Below are 24,946 nucleotides of genomic sequence, written 5' to 3'. Positions count from 1 at the left end.
TTATCACGGAATCCTGAAGTTTATTTCCGCTCATATTATATCATTCTCAAATAAATAAATCATGGAAAAGTTATATTGTTTGATGAAAGTCTCACATCCGCTAATTTAAGAAATGATCCTGGGTTTATGATCAATAAATATTATTTCCATTAGTATGAGGCATGTTGTGGAAGCTCAAAGCAAAGCCATGAGAACTACCATCGTGAAGAGTCGTGTTCAACTTAGTCATGTCAATAGAATTCTCAAATGTCGAACAAAGTGTTATGAGCCTCGACGGCATAGTCAAAAAATGACTAAAGTATCGAACAAATTGTGCCAAAAGAAAAAAAAAAAAGTTAAGCCTCGATTAAGGGGAGATGTACTATGTACTTTGTTACCGGGGAAGTGTTTGGATGAAAGTGGTGTACTTTGTTCAAGGGATTAAGGGGAGGTGTACTTTGTTCCAGGGGAAGTGGTGGATGAAAGTGGTGTACTTTGTTCGAGGGAAACGTTGGATGAAAGTCTCACTTCCCCTAATTTAGGGAATGATTATGAGTTTATAATGAAAGAATACTATCCCCATAGATAGTGTTGGATGAAAGTATGAAAGTCCCACGTCCCCTAATTGAGGGGATCATTAGGGGATGATCAAAATACTATCTCGAGTGTTATAAGGCATTGTGGAAAGCCGGGAAAGCCCAAAACAAAATCATGACAAATTGTGCTCAAAGTCGACAATATTATACCATTACAAGAGTCGTGTTCATATATAATTATCCAAAAGTGGAAAATAGAAAAGTATTCAGCCTTTCTGGTTAATTCCTCGTAAACAGCTGCTGTTCATACATATTAATTACAATTACAAAATTCAAATTCATCGCAGAATCACGGCTCTGATTTTACAAGTTCAACAACTTCCGAAGACAAATGGATCATCGAATCGGATATGATATGAATCGAACTCTAAAATCGGCCAAATTTCAATCCAATCGGATCGAATCGTATCCTCCTCGGTATAAACAGAAATCGACGACGAATTTCATTACCTTCCGGATCAAACGATTCAAACCCTAACGAAGTGGTGGTGTTCATCTGCATTTCCTCTGTTCTAAAGAAACTCCTCGACAATCTCGCCGAAATCGAATCTGCCATTGCAGCATTCCACAGCGCTAACAATTTCTTGAAAAGCAGAGACGCTACAAGGAACCACAAGCGCGTTCCTCTGTTCGAATCCGAACTCTCTGTAGGCTTTATCGAGCAGCATCCTAAAGAGCGGATGCGACAAGAAACTCGTCGGAACGACGAAGCGCTGCCGTTCGTCGCCGACATAAACCGCAAAAGAACCGGTCGGAGTCGAAGTCGGCGACGGCGAGTGAGAATCGTGATCCTTCGATGATTCCAATCGATCGCTGAGCAAACACTCGTTGTGCGATGATGATTCGCCCTCTGTTCCGACTCGGACCTTCACTTTCTTGGCGAGTTTCTTGAAGGAGACCAGTTTCTTGCCTAGCATTTTGTGATCTGAATTGAAAAATTAATTGCAGAGATGAAGCTTGAGATCCATGGACATGGAAGATTGAAGGTCTGAAAATTGATTTTATACAAGAATGGAGGAGGTTTGGTGAAGAAGACGATGAAGAGAATCAAGGAATTTAAAATTTTAAAAATTAATTAATTAATTTAAAAATTAAAAAAAAAAAAAAAAAGATGATTGGATTATTTGACTTTGACGGTTACTCGTAGAGTCTCAATTATTCCATTTTCTGTTCCTTTAACTTCCACTTAGTTTGACTAAAGTTTTATTTATTTATTATTATTATTATTTATTATTTATTTTTTCTATTTAAAAAAATATTTTATTTTGGATAATCCCAACAATTACATGAGATTATTATATATTCAATGTATATATAAAAAGATTACACTATTAAAAGTTTAATTTATTTATTTTTTTAATTATCTTTATTTGTGATATGATATTGTTTACTTTAAATATAAGCTCTCGTGATTTTACTTTAATTTTCTCCAAAATGCCTCGTACTAATGAAGATAATGTTTCTTACTTATAAACGCACGATCATCACTTTAATTAGCCAATGTGGGACGTTCCCTCGAACAAAGTACACCATAAAACCTCTCCTAAGGCCTATAAAGCCCTCGAATATCCTTCCTTTAATCAAGACTCAACTTTTTCTCTAGAGCAGTTTAATACGTTTGAAACTCACAATTTCTTCGAGATTCACTTTTTACTGCACTTGAGTCGTTGTATAGGTTAAATGAACCATCGACTAATTTTTTTTGACACTGTTGTAAGTCAAATTAAGCAGTACTTTTAAAAAAAAAAATTGATTTCTCGACTCATGATGTGATTGCAAGTTGGCATGTGTCGTTCGACGTCGATAATCCATTTAAAATGAAAATGACGATTCTACCCCTAACTTTAGAAGTATATTTTAGTTCATATTGTTTCATAAAATTTTTTATTTTAGTAAAAGGATGACATGTGAAGTTCAAAGAAGGCCGCATAAAATATTGGACTTTGGTACTCAACCACTATAAACAGAGAATCTTTAAGGCCTTTCAGTTTCAAATAATGTCACCCACTTCTCATTCATTTAAAAAATACCCTTAAATTTTTTAAAATACCTAAAAAGTACCCATAAATTTTTAAAATTTAATTAATATCGGTAACGACCCAAATCCACCACGATATTGTCCTCTTTAGACTTTCCCTTTCGACTTCCCCTCAAGATTTTAAAACGCGTCTCTTAGGAGTTCCAGATCCACTGCGATATTGTCCTCTTTGGGCTTTCCCTTTCGGGCTTCCCCTCAAGGTTTTAAAACGCGTCTCCTAGGAGAAGGTTTCCACACCCGGGTGGCCCAGTGTCCTCGCTGACACTCTTTCCTTCCTCCAATCGATGTGGGACCGTTCCTAAATGCACCCCCTTTGGGGCCAGCGTCCTTACTGACACACCACCTCGTGTCTAACCCCCCCTTCGGAGAACAACAAGAAGGCTGACACATCGTCCGATGTCTGGCTCTAATACCATTTGTAACGACCCAAATCCACCGGATATTGTTCTCTTTGGGCTTCCCCTCAAGGCTTTAAAACAGGGAAGGTTTTCACATCCTTGTAAATGGTGGTTGTTCTCCTCCCCCAACCAATTTGGGACATCACAATATCGTTTTTGAAATTTTAAAAAATACCCTTAATATATTTATTTTTTTTTGTTGATTAAAATTAATAAAATAAAATACAGAAATTTAAATTGAAAATGAAATAATTTGTTTAAAAATTTGAGAAGAAAACAATTTGTCAGAGAATCCAATAACTGCTGCAAAAATAATTTATGAAATGCCATTTTAAAATTACCCTCTCATTAATTAATCATGTGGAAGTTACATACAAAATGCCATGTTTCTAGAAAGACACTAATGATTATTGTCAGTTTAATTTTATAATATTTATTTAATTTGTATTAATATTAATAATTACAACCTCTAATTCCTAACTAAATACTTTATAGGTTAGTTGAGTTACAGAGACACCCGATGAAGTGAAGGATATATGAACTGACTTTTTGGAGAGTCTGTTCTCATTATACCTACAGTGTCACAATCACACTTTGATGGTAGCGGACTTGCAATTGTGCGGCATTCACTTCTCAGCAACAAGTGAGTTAAGCCTATTTGTTCTCGCATCGCCTACGGCCAAGCGACGTATGCTCGAGCCTCTGGCCCCGGTTCAAGAAGAAGGTTTTAGACAACGGGGGTAGAGAGATTTCGAAAGAGAGTTTTGAAGCAAAAGGCAACAACAACGGCTTACTGCATATAACTATCGGATAGGGACAACTATTGTTGGGTTGTGACATTCTCCCCCCACTTAAACTAGTCATCGTCCTCAATAACTTACTTCGGGGCACAACCACACTTTGGATTGTGATACACAGCACGACTGACTTGTCATCGGTAGTGGGAATTCTCCTGTTCCCTAGTAAAATACTTGGTTGGAGTATCGAGACCATATCCCAATGAGAGCTATCGTGCAAATAGGATAAACTTAAGAGAATTGAAAGTCACTACTTATACTAACAAGATGCATCTTTATTTCGGTGGCTCGATTATAATTATATGTTAGATGACCTCTTGAAAATTTTCTTATAATACATACGAGTAAGGATAAAGCGTACTTGAATGACTCGGGTTGGTCTATGAAAATAGCTCTTACTCTTAAAAGCGAGGAGTAAGTAATGTCAAATCTGGATTCTCCATCCCGGCGTGAATCATTTTTTTAATTTTTGAAAAAATATAATTACTAGATGAAGGAAAAAAAAAAAAAAAAAAAAAAAAATATATATATATATATATATATAGTTTTAGTAGAAATAAGACAATTTTTATTTATTATTTATATTTTATTGACAAGTTTTTTTGTCTACCGTTGGGATGAAAATAATGGGAGTTGAAAATATGACAAAGACAGAATTTTGGGCCAATAAAGGGCCGAGTGGGCTGGGCCCAATTGTCGATTTTGAAAGGTTCAAATGTCAACCCTTCGGGATTTATGCACCAATTTGCCGGACCGAGGATTTGGCGATGCACGACTTGGCGACTAATAATCGTTTACTTACGCTTTTACTGATGATGTCTTTGACTAAATGTTGTCAACTCTTTTAGCTTTAGGCGATTATGACGATTGTAGAAAAATTAGCGTTGACTTTTTAAATAAGTTTCTTTTTTATTGATAATTTTAGCTTTATTAGTATTTTTGAAACGTGGTATGAATAGGTTGGTAGGTCAAAAGTATTTTCTTAAATTTTAAAAAAAAGTTTAGATGTAATTTTTAAGTTTTTTTTAAAAATTTTAGAAGTCGAAATTATTTTAAATAAAGAATTAATAAATTTCATTTAAAATGGTGTTATTTAATTATTTAATTAAAAAATTTAAGAGAAATGTAAAATTAATTATAGTTTTTTTTTTAATTAATTTAGCTAAGCATATCTCTTATATAGACTCGAAAAAGAGTTTGGAAATATTAAATAAAGATTACACCAAGAGGATTGTTATAAGAGATGAATAATGTTTGGTTTTTTTTATTTACAAAATTATTATTGATATAGTTCTGGATGTGGTCGACAAACACAATCGGGTGTTTGGTCTAGTGGTATGATTCTCGCTTCGGGTGCGAGAGGTCGCGAGTTCGATTCTCGCAACACCCCAAATTTTTTCATTTTTTTTTAATCAATAAATATTTGGGCCGAAGTCCGCCAGGCCCAAAAAACTTGTCAGCCCAAATATTGTCGTGTCACTTGGTGAACAAAATTCGAGGACTCGCAAAGACCTGCTGCTCGATTGATTAGGGTTTTTCCTTCTTCTGATCACTGTTCTACCAAAACCTCTTCCCATCTCTCGTTCTTCACCATGAGTAGGTCAGGCCAGCCTCCAGATCTTAAAAAGTAAGTGCTGCCCCTAAATTTTATCCTGTTCGGTGTATTTTTGGTTCGATTATTTCAACTTTTTTTTTTTCCTTTGTCCTCATTTTTCCCTTCTTTATGCAGATACATGGACAAGAAGCTTCAGAGTAAGTTCTGTTCCTCACGAGCTTGTTTATCTTATTCATTGTCGCAACGTTTATGTTCTGGAAAATTTGGTTTGGAAATGACAATTTGTTATTCTGAAAGTCGAGAATCCGTCAATTCTGTTCGTTTTCTTTGAAGTTATGCCATCTGATTTATAATTTCGTTTGTTGATTAGTGTTTGTAATGTGAGGAACCTGAAGTTGACTCTTCCTAGTTTAGTACCTATGTTAAGATACGAAACTGTTTGGAGACGAACGGAAGAAGGATTGGGCTTTAGAGTTAGATTATATGGTGTTGAGAATTGTTGGGAGGGAGTCCGACGTTGACTAATTAAGGGATGATCATGGGTTTAAGTAAGGAATATACCTCCATTGGTATGAGCCATTTCAGGGAAACAAAAAACAAAGCCATGAGAGCTTATTCTCAAAGTGGATAATATCATACCATTGTGGAGGTTCGTAGTTCCTAACATGGTACCAGAGCCATGCCTTTAACTTAGCCATGTCAATAAAATCCTCAAGTGTCGAACAAAGAAGTTGCTAACCTTGAATATGTAGTCAAAAGTGACTCAAGTGTCGAACAAAGGGTGTACTTTGTTCGAGGGCTCCTGAGAAAGGAGTCAAGCCTCAATTAAGGGGAGACTGTTCGAGGGCTACATAGGCCTTAGGGGAGGTTTTATGGTGTACTTTATTTGTAGGGAGGATTGTTGAGGATTGTTGGGAGGGAGTCCGACATTGGCTAATTAAGGGGATGATCATGGGTTTATAAAGTAAGAAATACATCTCCATTGATATGAGATCTTTTCCGGAAACTAAAAGCAAAGCCATGAGAGTTCATGCGCAAAGTAGTCAATGTCATACCATTGTGGGGGTCTGTGGTTCCTAACGTATAGTACCAAAGGCTGACCATTTTTCTTTTTGTGATGATAGAGACCTAAATCTCACCGTATATCTATCTGCTACATTTGGTTGATTATATCCTAGGTAGGTGGAGACAATCCCATGATTGCTGAGAGACCTAACTTCTAGATAATCTTCCAAGATAAATGGTCATTGAGGCAGCTTTCTTCATTAGGTTGAACATTAGTTTTTCAGTCATTGCATGTATAATCCTGAAATTAAAGAAATCTCACACTTCAGAAAGTTTTGTTTACAAATTGATGTTGCTTCTGAATTACAATTTGCAGTAAAAATGAATGCTAATCGCTTGGTAGTTGGAACTCTTCGTGGGTTTGACCAATTTATGAATCTAGTCGTTGACAACACCGTGGAAGTGAACGGTAACGAGAAAACCGATATCGGCATGGTGGTGCGTGTGATTTTGCAATCAAATTCTTCTCTATGTTTGTTTGCTTAAATTGATAACCACTGATAGAGTTCAAGAATTGATTTCCCTTATTGGTTTCCATTTCAGGTGATTAGGGGCAATAGCGTGGTAACCGTTGAAGCACTTGAACCTGTAAACAGGATGCAGTGATGGTGCACGCGTTGGAATTTGCTGCTCTGTTTCATAGATTGAGTGAGTAAAACATTCGGAACTGTTGCATTTATAATTTTGGGATGTTACGAATATCAGGTGGATTTCTTGTGCTGCCATCATTCTGAACACCTGGCTTATTAATTTCAGCGATGGGGTTTCTGTATTTTGGATTCAATTACCTTGCAAATCTTAGTGTATGAAACCCATCGTATCACTTGAAGATGTGTTCATTAATCCCATTACAGAGGACCCGAAAAGAAGAAATAGTTTCAACCCAGTTTGTATCAAGTCCCAACTTCAATTTACATAGCTTTTCATTCCGAGTTTTTTCGAGTTTTTCACTGAATGAGAGTCGGGATTACGATGTAATCCTTAGAACTTTTTGTAGTAGTCGTACTTCCATCTTGCAGGAACGTCCGGGAAGGAGTTTAGCATTACTCTATCTGCACGACAAAACCGTCGTGCAGGAATTGTCCGAGCTCTTCTAGTCCGAAGAAGAAGATGGTCCAAAGGTCAAACATTCCCATTGACTTTTCCATGAAATCAGGCTGTTGTTTCTTCATGGGCAAGTGCAACTGCCTGGGAAGTCTTTTAGCATTTAGCCATTGAAAAGTCTTAAACCCAAAACATTATTCTACTTTCTTTGATTCCCAAAGGTTAGGTCTAAGATAAGTTAGTATGAATTATTCATATTATAAATTTTCTTCTAATATTTTTCTTTTAATTTTTTGAAAGTTTTTATCTAAACCATAATTAATGAATGGGTTGTGGCGGATTCAATCTATCAAACTTTGATTTTGGACTGAACTTGAATCGGGGTAGAGTCGAGTTTGAATTGACTTTTGGGTCTCGAGCTTGTTGATGACGACGTTGATGCAAGAGTATCAAATATTTATTCGTGAAAACAACTCATTCTTGTAGTTAATATTCCGAACCTTATATCATACAAGGAATTGTGTTATAATCCCCATTTTTTCAATCTTGTGATCTCAATTCAAATCGGGTGGAATCAACAAAATAAATAATTAAATAATATAATTTAAGAATAGAAATAATCCCAATACGACAAAAATAGAGAATGTAATGAAACGATAATATGTTGTATGCCGTATGAAATATAAAATAGAATAATCTCATAATCGATGATAATATGTTGTATGCCGTATGAAATATAAAATAGAATAATCTCATAATCGATAATATGCCGTATGAAAATAAAATACTATTGAAAAATGGACATTTGAATGGTCAAATAGTCAAAAGTCAAGTGATTTTAATATGAAAACGGCCTTTATGGGTTTACAAACAAGTTAATTTATAAAATTTAATATTCTAGATTTTAATATTATTTTCACATTCAAATTTCTTATAATAAATAAAATTTAATTCTTTTTAAATAGAAAAGTTTGAATTTTTGGTTGAAAATTTTGATCCTACTAATTATAGCTTCAAATTTCCATATTTTCACTTATTTCTAAATCCAGAAAATTGTGTAGAAATAATAACTTTACATTAATAAATCTCATTCAATGCCTATATCTTCTATTTCAGAGTTAAGTTTAATTTCTTGAAAATAGTAGCATATCTAAACGCTCGAATAGCCTTCTACTTAGCCACACATATGTTTTAGTTGACTTTCTTTTTCTTTGGTTCGATAATTTCACAAATATTATTGTAATGATTTTTCGTGTTCATCATAACTTCGAACAGTTCTCTGATATTAAAAGAGTTAAAACATTTAATAACAATTAAATTATAATTATTTAATACATCATCTCTCATAGGCAAAAATAAAGAAGGAATGGTACTTTGCCACAAAATTATGTTGCTATTAATTTAATTAAGCTTAAATACAAAGATGAATTTTCTTTTTTTTTTTTAAAGAAAAAACAAAAATCAAGTGGGCCCAAATCAAGGAATTGTGGTTTGAATTTGAATTTTTCCAATTAATATTTTTTAAAATAATTTTGTTGAAATTAAAAATAAATCGATATAATTACACAAAAGTATCAACGTAATTACAAAATAACCATTTAAAATTAAAGAGCCTTTTTCTTCACTTAATTGGTGCACGGAGCACACCGAAGAAGATAGAGAAAAGGATCTCTCTCTCCATCACATTATTCGTTCAATTCAAGAACTCTTTTGCATTTTTCAGTTTTGATTTCGATTTCGATTTCGATTTCGATTTTGATTTTGATTTCGATTTATTTCCCCATTTCGATTTCTCTGTACCATGCCCCAGGGTGATTTACAGACCTTCTTCACCGGTGATATTGTCACCGATGACCGGAAAGCCGCTGGCCATGATGACCAAGCTACCTTGAGCGACGACGGAGAGAGGCTGCCATTGGAGGAGGAGACAGAGGAGGCGGATCGGCCGGAAGTTCCTCCTGACTTCCCGCCGGAATCTTTCTGGCTCTCGAAGGACGCGGAGTTCGACTGGTTCGATCGTAACGCCTTCTTCGAGCGGAAAGAATCCACCAAGGCGAGTTCTAATTCCATGAATTTGAACCCTAATTTGCATCCGCAATCGAATTCAAATTCGCAGCGGTTTTCGACGAATTTGAAATCTAAGGCCTCGATGATCGGATTGCCGAAGCCTCAGAAGACTTCCTATGTTGACGCGAAGAATCGGCGTAACGGCAAGTCCGGAAACATTCGGTTGTTTCCGAAGAGATCCGGATCCGGTGGAAAATCGGTTTCGACAATGATTGAGCCTTCTTCTCCCATGGTATCATGTATGGGGAAAGTAAAATCGAAGAAGGACCGAAATCGGCAGAAGACTCACCATCACTCAACAGAACTAGCAACCGCAGAGGAGAAATCACTCGAAAAACAGAGCAAAGGATTCTTCGCGTGTTTCCGCACTATTTTCCGTAGTGGTGGAAGAAGGCAACCAGTCGTCGAACCGACTGCGTCACTGACAAACTCGCCTCCAGAACAGGGCGTTAGAGCGCGTGACCTCACTCCTTCCGCCACTAATCCGCCGCCTACGGCGTCACATCCAAGCAAGACCGACGAAACAGATCCTCCATCCTTAGGCGGTTTGCAGCGATTCGCATCAGGAAGAAGGTCCAGTTCGTGGAGCGTAAGCGAGGTCAGTATAGACGTTGCGTAGGCGTAGGTGTAGGCGTAGGCGTAGCATTGACTCTTCCTCCATGCGAGGGATCATCGTGTCGTTAGTGCACGCCGGCGGGGCCCGCTGGAAGATTTTGATTCGGCTGTTTGCTCGTAGGACCGAATCGGCACGAATTTTTCGTTGGATGAACTTGGCGGTTTGATTTCAACAACGATATATCAAATTTCTTTGCCTCAATTCTGGTTTGAAAGGTAAACACATCGATTCCATAGTCTTTTCTTTGTTTAATTCTCATTTTTTTCATGAAATCTTCTTGTTTTTGGAATGAGTAGTTGCATTGTATATTCACCCATGATCATGATTGTATATTTTGGACTTCCCGTTTATCTTTTCTTGGTGTTCTTGATCAAACCCTACACTTCTTTGTAGGGTTTTATTAATTAATTCTAGCTTGTTGCTAAAGAAACTTTCACTTCAATATTCTTTATATATATATATATATTATATGCTACTTAACTTAATAAAATACTTTATCCGTTTAAATTTTAATTTAGATTTAAAGTCTACGAAACGAGAATCCTTAAAGATAAAGGTATTGATAACTAAATCCTTAAGCTCATTGCTTTCCTTTATTTGGGTTGTCTTCATGGGTCTCGTTGGACGTTCTCAGTTTCTCGGGACTCTCTTCTCTTATCGATTGGTTAGTTACCACTTGTGTGCATTCGGTGTCACCTCTGGATGCCACTCTGATTATGAATTTTGTGATTTGAATGAAGTTCATGTGCACTCGTGTAGGGTGCAATCATACTAGCACTAATATGTCTCATTAGAACTTTATCTTCTTTATCTCAGTTGTCCACGTGGGTCTCGTTGGACGTTCTGAGCTCCTCGGGACTCTCTTCTCTTCTCGATTGGTTAGTTACCACTTGTATGCATTCGGTGTCACCTCCGCTTATGCCACTTAGAGTGATTATGAATTTCGTGATTTGAATGAAATTCATGTGCACACTGTGTAGGGTGCAATCATACTAACACTAATTGTTCGTCTATTTAGATAATTATTTAAAAATTATAATTTAGTCCAAACTTTATATTTAAATTTAAGATTTAAAAATATTTGATAATATAAATGAGGTGGTTGACTATTTTTGTGGGAGGCGAATGGCATTAATGGAAGTGAAAATAAAAGTGAATTAATTTAATTAGTTGGCGGCGGCTGAAGTCTGCGTTTGTTTCTGTTTTTCGTTTTTGGCGGCGGCGGGAGGCGCACACCACCACTCGCTCGCCAATCACCTAGCTGCCTCTACTTGACGTTCATTGGCAAGCCTAGATACAAAGATTCCTCCCACACACCAAAAAAATAAAAATAAATAAATCAATCAATTATAATTTGTTTATATTAATTTTCATTTTATACAATAATTTATTATTCAATCATTTAATCTACAAATTTATTTTCTACTTAATTAAATACATAAGTCTTTTACGAAATTAAAAAGTTAACCACCAACTATATTTTCAAAAATTTTAAATATAAATCTTATTAAACATGTTTTATATTTTATAATTCATTAAACGTATAAGCTCTCATGGTTTGAGGTATGATATTGTCCATTTTGAGTATAAGCTCTCATGAGCTTGCTTTGAGCTTTCCCAAAAGGCTTCAGACTTCGACAATGGTATGATATTGTCCATTTTAAATATTAGCTCTCGGTTTTGTTTTGGGCTTCTCTAAAATGCCTCAGACCAATGTGGGCTTTCCCAAAAGGCCTCAGACTTCGACAATGGTAAGGCCTCAGACTTCGACAATGGTATGATATTGTCCATTTTGAGTATAAGCTCTCATGTTGCTTTGGGCTTCCCCAAAATGCGTCAGACCAATGGAGAGTGTATTATTTGATTATAAACCCATGACCATTCCCTAAATTACAATAATTTAAAATTTTGCAACATAATTATTATCTTTTAACTAACGAGAAAAAAAGTGGGGAAAATTAAATGGTGGAAATTAAGGATTAGGTCTGGAATTGCACGAGTTTAATAATTCTTAATTATTAAGTCGATCAAAGTGTGCACTATTTTATGATGATTTTTAATTTTTTCTTTGCAGTAGTGGGGCTTGCTTTTCTTTTTATTTACACATTCCTGCCCAATTCTGACTTTAATTACCATCATTCCCATTACTCCAAAATTTCCTATCATTTTCCTATTTTTTTTAAAATTTTACAATTAAAATTTAATTTTAGAGACATCAATTTATATTATGTGAGTTAAATTAATTAAATTAAAAATTTAAAGGTATTATGGTAACCATCACAATAATTTAATAGCGGTTTGTCGCTTTTAAAGAAAAAAAAAAAAAAAAAAGACGGTTTGAACCGCAACGCAATAACCGGTTCGATTGTTGGCGGTTCGCTTGAATCGATCCGATCAATGCATAATCAAAACCAAGGAACCTTCCCTAATCAATCGTCTCAAACTTCAACAGCGTCGCGGGAGCTCTGCGAACCCTAACTCGCACAGATCAGGAGAAACGAAGTTCAAACTAGCACGACCATGGATTCTGCAGCTCGTAGGAGTGGAGGAGGCCTCTTTGAAGGTCTGTATAGAGTAATTATGCGCCGGAATTCCGTTTATGTCACCTTCATCATCGCTGGCGCTTTCCTTGGAGAGAGGGTAAGGATCAGAACTCATATTTTTTTTGTGCATCTGATACATCTATTTTGTTCCTTTTGCCACCTTATTTCTGATGGATAGAGAGAAATGAGAAGAAATTACAATATCAGTGGGCCATAGACCGTATGACTTTATCGATTGGTTTATCTGGATTAGCAAAATTGAAATTGAAATTGGACATTTTGGCTTCTGGAAAGAGTTCAGTAATTGATTTTGTAGTTGTGAAGAGATCTATGGACTTGAAACTTGAAGATCTAATGATATACTCGTTTACTTTCGTGTAAATTCATTCCCGCCAGATGTGCAGTTGCCTTTGTAGAGTTTTAGCGTGCTTTTTTTCGGATTATGCAGTCTCCTTGGATAACCTCCCGATGCAATGAAATGATTTTCATTATTATTTAGATAGCTCATAAAATCTGATGGATGAATAATTTCATCATTTTAGGAATTTGAGATTGCTGTCAACTGTTTTCGCATTCGTTCATATTTACTGTTTGAATATGCATTCGGTTACTCGCTACATTCAATTGGCTTTCCTTTGGTTATATTTTTTTTAAATGTAAATTATTTTGGATTTCCTGTTTGAATGTGCATCATTCTTAGCTTCCTACTGATTTTGGCTTCCTGCTGTAGGCTGTGGATTATGGAGTTCACAAGCTCTGGGAATACAACAATGTTGGGGTATGACATACACTATATTTTGGTCTGTTTCTCGATTGACATTGGTTCTCTATTTATTAAGACTGTGAAATAGTGGTAATTGAAGCTTCTATGCAACTGTTATAGAACCGAAGTCGAATATCGTTCCTTGTTTCACATATCACATCAAACATTAAGCTGCTGTTTGATTAGGACCAATTTGTGATCCATCTTTTTGTTTCTTGTTCTCTTTTTTTACTGAGAATGGAATATAATGTTCAAAATTTTATGTTACTTTTCATTTTTGTACATTATATATGAAATATATGAACCAAAACAGTAAAGCTAGAAGTTTGATCAATGTTTTCAAAAAGTAGAAACAGGAAACCGGAAATATTCTTTTTTTCAAAAGTAAGAAATGAGAAATGGGAAACATTGCTAAATATATGTGTACCTTATGAAATGGTAGTGAGAAGCAATTGAACTTCAGTTTTATCCTGTTCATCTGTTGAGTTATTGTTTTTGCCTCCTCCACCCCGTTCAACCATATTCCTTTCGTGTTATTTGTAGTGTATATTGGCAATGTAGATGCCAAATTTGTAGACAGAATCTCGACCTTGCAACTTGAACATTGGTTGTGGGCTTTGGCTGAACATTACCTTCTAATTTTGATTGTGTTTCCCTCTTTTGCTGCAGAAACGGTACGAGGACATTTCGGTTTTGGGGCAAAGACCATCAGAAGAATGATAGTCTCCTTGATGATTTGGTTATGGCCATTTTATTGTCATAAACAACCATGATTTATTTTTTTGAAATAAGTTTTACATGTCGGATTTTGCCCACCTTATATCTTGACTCTTGAGCATGGTGGTCTTTCAATGCCGGTTCATGTTGTTCATGTTCATATATGAAATTACCAATCAAATGTTCCTGTTCTATCAGGCTATATTACTTGCCAGAATCGAGTCTTCCACTTGCTGGGTCTATTTCTTCTATTGTCATAAACATCGTAGAGATGAACGATTTAATGCAGTATGTTTTGGGTGTCTGGTTCATTCCACTTGTTTTTGAAGCCATGAATCCCAAACCCATTAGATTTTCTTCTGTTTTACTCACATTGTACAGGTCCTTGAGAAGGGGAGTTTAAAAGGCACACACCATCAGGTACCATATCATGTTTTAAGTACATTCTCTGTTAGATCCAGTGCTTCATTCACTCTCTACTTTCCTAAACCCATCGGTGATCGATCACACTGTTTGTTAGAGCTTCCATGTGACACATACGTGTGTTACGGCATAGGCACGCGTCGCTAGACGAGTGTCTCTGGCTTCTTCCTTTGAAAAAGTTTTTTCAAGAACAGTACTGGACGACATAGGTGTATTGATATTGGATTATGCACCCGCTATCTTGAATGGATATCGTAATTGGTTTATCATGGACATGAGAGAGCCCAATGCAGGATGAAAACTCGAATAGATATGAAATTCATTAAAATTAATAGCTCAATTATTATTGTTTTTTAAAAGACGGAACTATCCAAATCCTTCAAATAACTCACTTGAAACTTCAGGTTTCTGACCAGCACACCAAAACATCCTTGAAAGGTTCATATTTCTTCATCTCAACTCGCTCCGACCTCACTCCCGCTAACTGCCTTCAGCCACTAATTCCGTTGCACAACCGCCGACTGCTACTGGTCTGAGACTCTGATCTTTCACAACCTGTCTCTCTGCTCGTCCTTCTCGTAAATTCCTTCTTTCCTCTTCTCATTTCTAGTTTAATCACACACGAATGTTTCTCCCCTTTCAATTCTACGAATTTCCATTTTAATCTATGTTTGCTGAAATCGATAGATAATGTACTTTACAGCTAGTCGTTCTACCAATTTGGAAGGCGAGGAATTAGCTTCGTTTGCTTGAAATGAAATTCCAAAGCCTTTGTTCTACCAGATGTTCAAATCTCTGTGCGTTTCTCAGAGATTCGAGCTTTTCGAACTTCACTATCTTCCAGTAATCCGGCTTTGGCCTCGCTGAGTTATTCTTACATATTGTGCATTATTGTAACTTGTTTAAGTTTTAGCTCTAGTTTTTATTCTCGGCAGGATCCTCAAGAATTACTGTTTCCGCCCTTGTATTGATATACACAAAGGTATTTGATCTCTTGCTTTGGCTACACCTCTCAACTAAGACATGTTTATTGTTTTGATTTATTGAATTGAGAAGCTAGTGGAATTCGATTACGCATTCGTAATTTAAACGACTGATTGGTTATCTCTGATTTTCATGTTTGAGGTATGATTTTGTAAGGGGAAAGCGAAACAAATTGTTGGATCAACTCTCCAAGAATCATAGCAGGATGGATCAACTCTGCCCACCAATTTTGAATCAGATAAATCAGCTGCAGGATATGCAAATTTGTACAAACAAGATGGGCTTACTGGTGGGGCACGCCATCATGCTTGGAGCAGATCCTTAAGTAAATCTGCTTATCCTGGTTTGTTCCTTTTCTTTTTCTTAGTTTGTTCAACAATAATATTCCGGTGACACATAAATTTCCTGAACTCTTCTATATACTTCATCCGTTTTTTGTTTTATTGCTTGTTGTTTTATCTGGTTCAATAATACTGCTTATCCGAGTGATTTTTACGGACCGATTGGATATACTTCATCCGTTTTTTATTTTATTGCTTGTTGTTTTATCTGGTTCAATAATACTGCTTATCCGAGTGATTTTTACGGACCGATTGGATCCGAAGCTTCTCAAGTTCAAGCATTTATGTTTCTAGTTAGAGACCAACGTCTTGGAGCTAACGTTGGATCCGCTCAAGGACCTACTGATTTAGGTAAATATCTAATGTGTTCTCCGATCGGAGAAGTCATTTTTGGGGAAGAGACTATGCGTTTTAGAGTTTGTATAACATTTTTTCTATCACGCATTTTGATATTTGCTGAACGTTTTTCATTTCCGTCTCTCATTTCAACATATTAATGAACAGCATGATACTTTGGCATACGGATTCCCTGCTAGTGTCACGTTGGATGTTATATCTGTGCTTTTAGATATCTGTAAATGTTGTTTCACTGGCATCAAAGTGAACTTCAGTTGCTTTTATGCTCTAATAAAATTCCTTTGCATATTTGTCATTTCCTTCAACATTCACAACTTTCCTACTTCTGACGCATACAATTGAGTAGTATAAGTGTAACATTCCAATCCCACCGCTAGTAGATATTGTTTCTTTGGGTTTTCCTTTTCGGGCTTCCCCTTAAGGTTTTTAAAACACGTCTATTAGGGAGAGGTTTCCACACCCTTATAAATGTTTCGTTCTCCTCTCCAATCGATCCTCTCCAATCGATGTGGGATCTCACAATCTATCCCATTTTGGGACCTAATATCCTCGCTGACACTTGTTCCTCTCTCCAATTAACTTGTGATCTCATAATCCACCCCCTTTAAGGGAAGCGTCTTTATTGTCATTCGTTTCTCTCTACAATCGATGTGGGATCTCACAATCCAACCCCCTTTTGGGGCCCAATGTCCTCGCTTGCACACCGCATGGTGTCCACATCCTTTTGGGGCTCAGCGTTCTCACTGGCACGCCGCCTAATGACTAGCTCTAATACCATTTATAATAGTTCAAGCTCACCGCTAGCAAATATTGTCTTCTTTGGACTTTTTCTTTTGGGCTTTCTTTCAAAGTTTTTAAAACGTGTCTACTAGGGAGATGTTTCCACACCCTTCTAAAGAATGTTTCGTTTTCCTCTCCAATCAATGTCGTTCTCCTTTCCAATCAACGTAGGATCTCACAATTGTAAGTTTCACGCACGTCTGTGTGGAAGGAATTGCTTGAAGACCTCCTCCAATTATGAAATCATGTTAAGGTATTATGTCTCGGTCACCAGTTGTTGCATCCCAGTGCTATCGTTTGATTAAGGGTGTGTGTTCTATTAGAATCAAAATTAAAATTTTAAGAATTTATCTTTAAGTTAAAATTTTAATAAATAAACACTTCAATTAGGTTAATAATAAACACCAACCCAACCCACCTTCTTCCCCATACTCTATCTAATTATTACTATTATTCCTTTACTTTAATAGGGGATGGATCTATATATCTATTAATCGTGCAAATGGGTCATTATAATTTCATCAATTCATATGAATGGAAAGACGTTTTTGTGAATTTGGTATCGAACCCACGTTTGCTTTAAGATTGGATGATCGAAGAACTATACTCTGTTTATGTCATTTCTATAACTTTACAGATACTAAACTTATGCTTCGAAGTTTCAATTATTTTAAAAAGTTACGGTTCGGGATCTGGATTCGATCATGAACGGAAAAATTTGCTCTATGATTTTTGAAAGTTTTGTTACACTTTAGTTTGTATAATCTTAAAACTAAAAAAAGGAAAAAAAAAAAAAAAAAGGAAGGAGTTAGCTAGCAAGCAACTTCACTTTCCGGTATGCTTTGAAGAGAAGGCCTCCATTTGTGCAACTCCTCATCGTCATCATGTTCTTCCTCCTCCAATTCTCTGCAACTAATTTCCCCACTCCCACTTTTAATCTTAGAAATCATTTGATCCGCCGTAATTCCCCCTCTTTCAACCATCTCCTCCAGCTCCTTCTTCGTCATCACTACCTTTATTCTCATCACCTTCCCTTCCCCGCCGCCGGTTTCCTTCTCCGGGTCTGCAAAACGAACCGCCTTCTTCCCCCTTTTCTCCCCTGCCTCCGGCCCCGCCGTGGGGATCAGGAAATAGAGGTGGCCGCTGAGGAGCTTGGTGGTCTGTTGGAGATGGTGGGTGACTGGAACGGCGTCGTCGGAGATGGCGTGGCCGGAGAAGTCGGAGAGGACTTGGAATACTCTGATTGGGGATTTGTATTCGAGGATTTTGCCGTCGGGTTTCATGATTCTGATGGGGTTTTGTTGGACCATCAAACAGTTACCCATTCTTTTCTTGATTCGATTTTGTTCCATGCCCAGTTGATTTAGGACTCGTATTTATAGATTCTACCTTTACTTTTTGCCCTCCTATTCTTACTTTATTACATGAATACCCTTCCCCTCTAATAAGCAACTCTAATCCTCACCAAGCAACCATCCTTCCATCAAAGTAATTAACACCTCTTATACGAAATTTGTACCAAACAAAGAGATAAGACTAGAATTAGATAACCTCTTAGATCGAAGATCTATAAACAAGATTTAGAAACCTTGTTCTAAATTGAGTCACTCCACAATCGAACTTGATCAAATTGAATGGCTCGAGTGCAATTTTATCACAAGAATTGTTTAAAACTTAGAAATGACAAATATGATGCTTGGATTTCGGAGGGAAACGTCTCAATTTGAGATATGAATTACATTCATCCACGAATATCTGAATTTTACCTAACATATTGTGGGTATGTATAGTCTTTCGATAAAAGACGTTTGTGGCCGGGATTTATTCCCGATCCCCTTAAACCTATCCAAGAAGAATAAGTCAAATTGAACCTTTTACTTTTACAAAATTTATAAAATTAAAAATAGTTCTTTCTAATAGATGTTGATGAGATTGAGTGGCGAGATAGGTTTGAAATTAATTGAACTTTGCCGGCATAAAATAGTTCTTTCTAATAATTATTGACATTTTTTTGAATCTTCCACCGTGATTCTTATCATCCTCTTTTCCCTCTGAGTCGTTCTCTTCGTTTATAACATTTTAGCCTCTAAAATTTGTAAAATGATTATAATTGTTGGATGATGAAAGTCCTACTTCCGCTAATTTAGGGAATGTGCATCAGTTTGATACCATAAGGCCTTTTGGAGAGCTCAAAGCAAAGCCATGAGAGCTTATGCTTAAAGTGGACAATATCATACCCTTGTGGAGACTCGTGAATCCTAACATGGTATCAGAACCATGCCCTAATCTTAGCCATGTCAATAGAAACCTCAAATATCAAACAAAGAATTGTGAGCCTCGAAGGTATAGTTAAAAGTGACTAAGGTGTCGAACAAAGGGTGTACTTTGTTATAGGGCTCTAGAGAAAGAAGTCGAGCCTCGATTAAGGGGAGGCTATTCAAGAGCTCCATAAGCCTCAGGGTACTTTGTTCGAGGGGAGGATTGTTGAGGATTATTGGGAGTGAGTCCCACGTTGGTTAATTTAGTGGAAGATCATGACTTTATAAGTGAGGAATACTGTCGACATTGGTATGAGGCCTTTTGGGGAAGCCCAAAGCATAACCATGAGAGCTTATACTCAAAGTGGACAATATCATACCATTGTGGAGAGTCGTGTTCGTCTAACCATTAGTCATCAAATTTATGAAACTTAGCCGATTAATCAAGTTTGAAAGAGTAATATTTTTCTTGAGAAATTCAGTTTCTATGAATTTTTTTTTTTTATTGTGAATTCCCGCTCTAATCTCCATGAAATTTAATGAGAATTTTTATCGAGACAGAGAGTCAACTATCTCTATCCCACTCGAGTATTAAAATTTTATGTATATGTTAATTTAAAAATAAATATATAAAAATGACAAAATAATAACTTTTATTTTACAAAATGTAATTACAATAAAAAAAAAATTATAATATATTCTTTTAATAAATTATTGTAAGTAGTGAGTGTAATAATTATTATGGTTTTAATGGTTGGGTTTGTGGAAAAAAAAAAGAAAGTTATTGAAATAATTTTTAAAAACCTATGAAATTTATTTAAATTTAGATTTAATTTATTACATAATTTTTAAGTTAAAGTAACAATTAAAATTTTTTAATTTTAAAATGGCACTATTTTCATAATTATTACGTTATTTTATGGTGAAAATTTTAGCGCGTTTAATAACGAGTCAACCTAGAGTAAGCAATATAATGACTAGAAGCGTAAAAATGCTAACTCTAGTTAGATTATCTTAGTTTAATGTCAAATTGATCCGATCGTTTTAAAACACTAAAAAATAGTTAAACGATCAAAGGGAGTATGTTTAGTTTGGTTTGTTTTTCTAAACCCGAACCCCAAATTCGGGTTGACAATTCTAACTAAATCCACCTTAGTAGACGTGTCTTAAAATTGTGAGGTTGTTGGTGATACGTAATGGACAAAAGCGAATAATATCTGCTAGCAATGAGCTTGAGTTGTTACATTATGCTTTTATTACTTGAATTCAACGTGATCGTGTAATTTATAAATAGGATTCAAATATGGAAATGGTACTAAAATATTGCTCGAACAATATTCAAACACAAAAAAACAAAATAGTCGTCTACTTTAGACTTAATGTATTTGTTATGGCTCGCATCATATTGCCCCTTCACTATCGAGCGTTAAAAGTCACTATTTGCAACACACCATTATTTGAAAAGAAAAAAAAAAAAAAAACATAAAATCATGTCGTCAAATTTGCACGTCAATTTATTGGGACCATATGTATCTCTAAAAAAATTTATTCACCACATAAATTTCGTATATGTTTAGGGATGTGGTAGGTAGGCGCCTCTTCAAGGATATGATTTTGACTACAATTTCACGTGGGTTATATATATATATTAAAAAATTATTATTATTTATAATTTATGTACGAAAAAAAATCGAAACACGAAAATTAGTGTTGAGTTACGTTATGCTTTAGTTTTAACTGATACAAATCTACGTTCGTATACCTAACCAAAAACCTCTCTCGAGATATATAAATCAAATGATAAACCTCTCTCCAGATATATAAATCAAATGATTATGACGTGAAATTGTTAAAAATATTTAATTTATTAAAAGAAAAAGGAGAGGGAAAGAGAATGAGAAAAGGGAAGTAAAGAGTCAAACCCAGAAAATGGGGATGGGAACCACACTTGGAGTATAGGTTGTAGGAAGGGGGGAGGGATCTCAACTAGTGGAGTTTGAGGGCCCATCAAATCAACTGGGTACCCACCTGACTCGGTCAACCTTTCGGGTTTATTTCGACTAAAATATTAAAAGTTCAAATCCTTCAACTTGACGCGGCTATTTATTTCACACTGTTAGACGAACACGACTCTCCACAATTGTATGATATTGTCCATTTGGAGTTAGTATTTCTCACTTATAAACCTAAGATCATTCCCTAAATTAACCGATGTGGGACTTCCATCATCCAACACACCATTTAGGTAGGTGATTTTAGCAAATATTCGTAACCCGAACATAATTAAGTGAATAAGATATTCATTATATTAAAATATATTTTATATAGTTCGATTTTTTCCTTATTTTCAGAATTTGATTAATAGTATATTTGATATATTTTATATTATTATCTTTCTCTTATTTTTATGAAAATTGTATTTTCAATCTCATTTATATTTTTCATTCTTAACAGTTCGATGATTTGATCTCAATGAATGAACGAACTGTCGAAGGGACGTTATTTGTTACAAAATTATAAATTTGATAGTCATCATAACGTTGTTAGGTACCCTCTCGAAGCCTTTAAATAATAAATAAATAATAAGAGATGGCCTTAAAACCTCATTTAGTGGACCTACGAAAATGCTGTTGTAAACTTTTCGTCTGCTCTACATAGAGAAGGAAGACAGGTTTGATGGCAGTTTTGTAATTATTTCGAAATCAAAGGGGCAATTTGGTAAAACAACATATCTAATTTAATGTATCTTTATCTTTAATTATCTTCTTGAATATTTTTATCTTTTTAACTATTATTACCAATTTTATCTTTAATAAAAATAAAAAACTTCGTGACAACAGACCTTCTAGATGATACCATAAACAAATAAAGACATAGATACAAATTAAACAAATATCATATCACTATTGAACGGAAATCTAATATAATCCCTATTCCCGACTTCATTCAGCTAACGAGAAGAAATCTCTCTCTAATTCCTCCTCGATTGTCTATTTATACGGAGATTTCTTGCCTCGTTCGAAGCAGGTTCCTGTAAAATTTCGACTCGGTAGGTTAAACGAAGATCGAAAACAAAAAGAAGGGTAAATTTGAAGGGATAATATAATAATAAAAGTTGTTTCTATATTTGCACTTGTGAATAGAATAATGAAGAACACACCTTTCAACACGCATGCTTGCACAACAATTTTTGTTTTTTATTTAAAAAAAATAATTTTTAATTTATAATCTCAAACATTTCTACATTGCTTTTAGTAGTGGAAGGTGTAAATTTCTAATGCCCATTATTACAAATTGGAAAATTTGTGAAAACCATTATAATCCACTTTTTATTTCATAGTTTTTTTTTGCAAAAATGGTAACCCTATTTTTAAATAATTTATATTTCGAGAAATTTATACGAAATTTGTCGTGATACCCTTTTATGGAATAACAACTTTACGAGTATTATACAATATTTTAATCGATTGAGTTATGCTTAACTTTACAATCCACCCCCTTGGAGGCTCAGCGTCCTCGCTGGTAAACCGCTTGGTGTCTGGTTCTAATATCATTTGTAACTGTCTAAGTTCAAGTCCGCTGCTAGTAGAAATTGTGGGGCTCAGCGTCTTTGCTAGCACACCGTTTAGTATCTGGCTCTAATACCAGTTGTAATAGTTCAAGCCAATTGTTAGCAAATATTGTCCTATTTGAGCTTTTCGTTTCGAAGTTTCCCTTAGGAGAAGTTTCCACACCCTTATAAGGAATATTTCGTTTATCTCTTCAATCGATGTAAGATCTCACAATATATTATCATTAAAATTTTGAGAGATAATAGAGGAAAAAAATAAGTTGTCTTTTTTCTTTTGCATACTTTTTGTTGTCTCGACTGTAAAATTTTTTAATGATAGTGTATAGAAAGAAAAACAAATAAAAAATATGAGTTTAGAAATATCAAGGATTGGAAAATATCTTATAGATGCTCCGACCATGCTAGCTGGCACAATCTAAACCGACTTTACTTGTTTATGTTTTTTTTTAAGGTTTGATAGAGATATGGTAGTGGCAGTTGGAGCATAGTAAGGCAAAATACATTTTTGTTTCTAAGAATTTGTTTTTATTCGCCTCTCGAATTCCTAAAATTTGGTATATAAATTGGGTTAGGTTGAGTTCGAGAGAACTTTTTGTACTAATCTAAAATTTCGAGTTGGTTGGAATAGTACTTAACTAACACGTAATCATTTCACAATCTAATTAAACTCAACCCAATCCTCTACTTTCGAGTTGAGTTAGGTTATCGAGTTTTTTAAAAACTTATATTTATCCATAATACATAATAATTCAACACAATCAATGGTAAACGAGCGATGTGATGTATGTAGCTGCAAAAGGTGGTATGATATGAGTGGGTGTGCGATGCGGTGGTTGAGAGGGGTAGTGTCGTGTGGGCGTTGGTGACGTGTGGTGTGGAGGTGTAGCGTGCAAAAGAAAACTAATGTTTACTTACAGTTAATTGAACAAATAGAAACTAGATTTAAATCTAGAAAACGACGGGAATAGATAATTCCCGTGCCCTTTTAAGCAATTTCCATTTCCCAACCCGACCCATTATTTATTTATTCCTTTCTCATTCTCTAAATGTCCCTTTAAGGAAAAGAATAATAAATAAAAAGAAAAAATTGCTTTTTTGAATTTTAAACAGCTTTTTGGGATTTTGTTGGGACGAGGTCGAGGAGTCAAATGAAAAACCACTGTTTTCTTCTTCTCAAAACATTCCGTTCTTTCTTTTTGTCTTGTTGTGCGAGACCGTTTCAAGGTGGGGCCCAAACGACGGCCGACGTGGCACCATCACCTTTGACACCTGTCTTTCAGTGGTTCGACGGCACCGCCTTCACGACTTTTACTTGGCTGACACTCCCTAAGTCTTTCCGTTCAATCCTCACTATCTTTTAACCCATAATTAGCTCACTATTCGCCACGTGTCCTTGTGTTTTTCCACCTGGACCGACATGATGATGCTTGTCTGCGTCACCATCTTTCCCATTTGTTCAAATATATTTATTTATTTATTTTATTTTATTTTTTATTTTTGGTAAAACACACTTTGAACTTAATTTCTAAGTTTTCATAATTAAATGAGATTTGATTTTAATTTCCATTAAATGTGAGATTCTTAATCTGATTTCTAATTTGAGTCCTAAAGTTTGAAATTAATTTATAATTGGTGGGTGAGTATAAGAACTAAAATAATATATACAAAATTAAACTTTAATAAAGATACATATCATTAGTAAATATATTTAATTTAAACTTTGAAAGGGTTACTTTCTTCTAAAATTTAAATAAGAATATATTTAATTCTTATTTATTTTTTAAAAATAATTATTTTAGTCTTTTATCTTATAAATAATAAATTAATAGTGCGACTTTTAAATGTATACAAATAATGTGATCTGATATTCAAACCATGACCTAAGTAGGTTGGAGAAATATTGTGGAAGTAAACATAGAACGCCCTTGTTGACGATCCTTTACTCCGACAGCATCTAGGGTTCCTCGGACAATGTGATATCTCACACCGAGTAAATCCTTAACCTTTCCCCCTCTTACTAAGACTACAGAATGTTCTTGTAAATTATGGCTAAT

The 24,946-nt window shown here is 35.2% G+C and overlaps 4 protein-coding genes, 1 non-coding gene and 1 pseudogene across 5 annotated transcripts; 4 read left to right on the top strand and 2 right to left on the bottom strand.

Moving 5' to 3' along the window:
• Positions 1-863: 863 nt before the first annotated feature.
• On the bottom strand, positions 864-1,679 carry LOC111781021 (protein SMALL AUXIN UP-REGULATED RNA 12 pseudogene; annotated as a pseudogene).
• Positions 1,680-5,126: 3,447 nt separating this feature from the next.
• On the top strand, positions 5,127-5,198 carry TRNAP-CGG (transfer RNA proline (anticodon CGG)). Its single transcript has one exon. It is a non-coding gene; the product is annotated as a tRNA-Pro (tRNA).
• Positions 5,199-5,299: 101 nt separating this feature from the next.
• LOC111781083 (putative small nuclear ribonucleoprotein G) lies at positions 5,300-7,257 on the top strand. Its single transcript, XM_023661506.2, has 4 exons — positions 5,300-5,435; positions 5,538-5,560; positions 6,745-6,866; positions 6,972-7,257. The coding sequence occupies exons 1-4, from the start codon at positions 5,401-5,403 to the stop codon at positions 7,032-7,034; spliced, it is 243 nt and encodes an 80-aa protein (XP_023517274.1). The 5' UTR covers positions 5,300-5,400; the 3' UTR covers positions 7,035-7,257.
• A 1,829-nt stretch (positions 7,258-9,086) lies between these two features.
• Positions 9,087-11,205, top strand: LOC111781138 (uncharacterized). The gene is made up of 2 exons (XM_087119902.1): positions 9,087-10,370; positions 10,972-11,205. Exon 1 carries the CDS (start codon positions 9,274-9,276, stop codon positions 10,156-10,158), a length of 885 nt encoding a protein of 294 aa, XP_086976028.1. The 5' UTR covers positions 9,087-9,273; the 3' UTR covers positions 10,159-10,370; positions 10,972-11,205.
• Positions 11,206-12,579: 1,374 nt separating this feature from the next.
• On the top strand, positions 12,580-14,489 carry LOC111782251 (cytochrome b-c1 complex subunit 9, mitochondrial). The gene is made up of 3 exons (XM_023663087.2): positions 12,580-12,795; positions 13,429-13,476; positions 14,131-14,489. Exons 1-3 carry the CDS (start codon positions 12,676-12,678, stop codon positions 14,179-14,181), a joined length of 219 nt encoding a protein of 72 aa, XP_023518855.1. The 5' UTR covers positions 12,580-12,675; the 3' UTR covers positions 14,182-14,489.
• Positions 14,490-17,653: 3,164 nt separating this feature from the next.
• LOC111781910 (uncharacterized) lies at positions 17,654-18,413 on the bottom strand. The gene has a single exon (XM_023662644.2). The coding sequence runs from the start codon at positions 18,386-18,388 to the stop codon at positions 17,876-17,878; it is 513 nt and encodes a 170-aa protein (XP_023518412.2). The 5' UTR covers positions 18,389-18,413; the 3' UTR covers positions 17,654-17,875.
• Positions 18,414-24,946: the final 6,533 nt, after the last annotated feature.

The sequence above is a fragment of the Cucurbita pepo genome, chromosome 19, assembly GCF_057944985.1.
Source record: "Cucurbita pepo subsp. pepo isolate OVF chromosome 19, ASM5794498v1, whole genome shotgun sequence".
NCBI lineage: Eukaryota > Viridiplantae > Streptophyta > Magnoliopsida > Cucurbitales > Cucurbitaceae > Cucurbita > Cucurbita pepo.
This window is presented reverse-complemented; position numbering and strand designations above follow the sequence as displayed.

Coding starts and splice junctions, on each gene's coding strand:
- LOC111782251 (XM_023663087.2), top strand. CDS start 12,676: ATGGATTCTGCAGCTCGTAGGAGTGGAGGAGGCCTCTTTGAAGGTCTG. Junction 12,796..13,428: donor GCGCTTTCCTTGGAGAGAGG/GTAAGGATCAGA, acceptor TTCCTGCTGTAG/GCTGTGGATTATGGAGTTCA. Junction 13,477..14,130: donor GGGAATACAACAATGTTGGG/GTATGACATACA, acceptor CTTTTGCTGCAG/AAACGGTACGAGGACATTTC.
- LOC111781083 (XM_023661506.2), top strand. CDS start 5,401: ATGAGTAGGTCAGGCCAGCCTCCAGATCTTAAAAA. Junction 5,436..5,537: donor CAGCCTCCAGATCTTAAAAA/GTAAGTGCTGCC, acceptor TTCTTTATGCAG/ATACATGGACAAGAAGCTTC. Junction 6,867..6,971: donor AAACCGATATCGGCATGGTG/GTGCGTGTGATT, acceptor TTTCCATTTCAG/GTGATTAGGGGCAATAGCGT.
- LOC111781138 (XM_087119902.1), top strand. CDS start 9,274: ATGCCCCAGGGTGATTTACAGACCTTCTTCACCGGTGATATTGTCACC.
- LOC111781910 (XM_023662644.2), bottom strand. CDS start 18,388: ATGGGTAACTGTTTGATGGTCCAACAAAACCCCATCAGAATCATGAAA.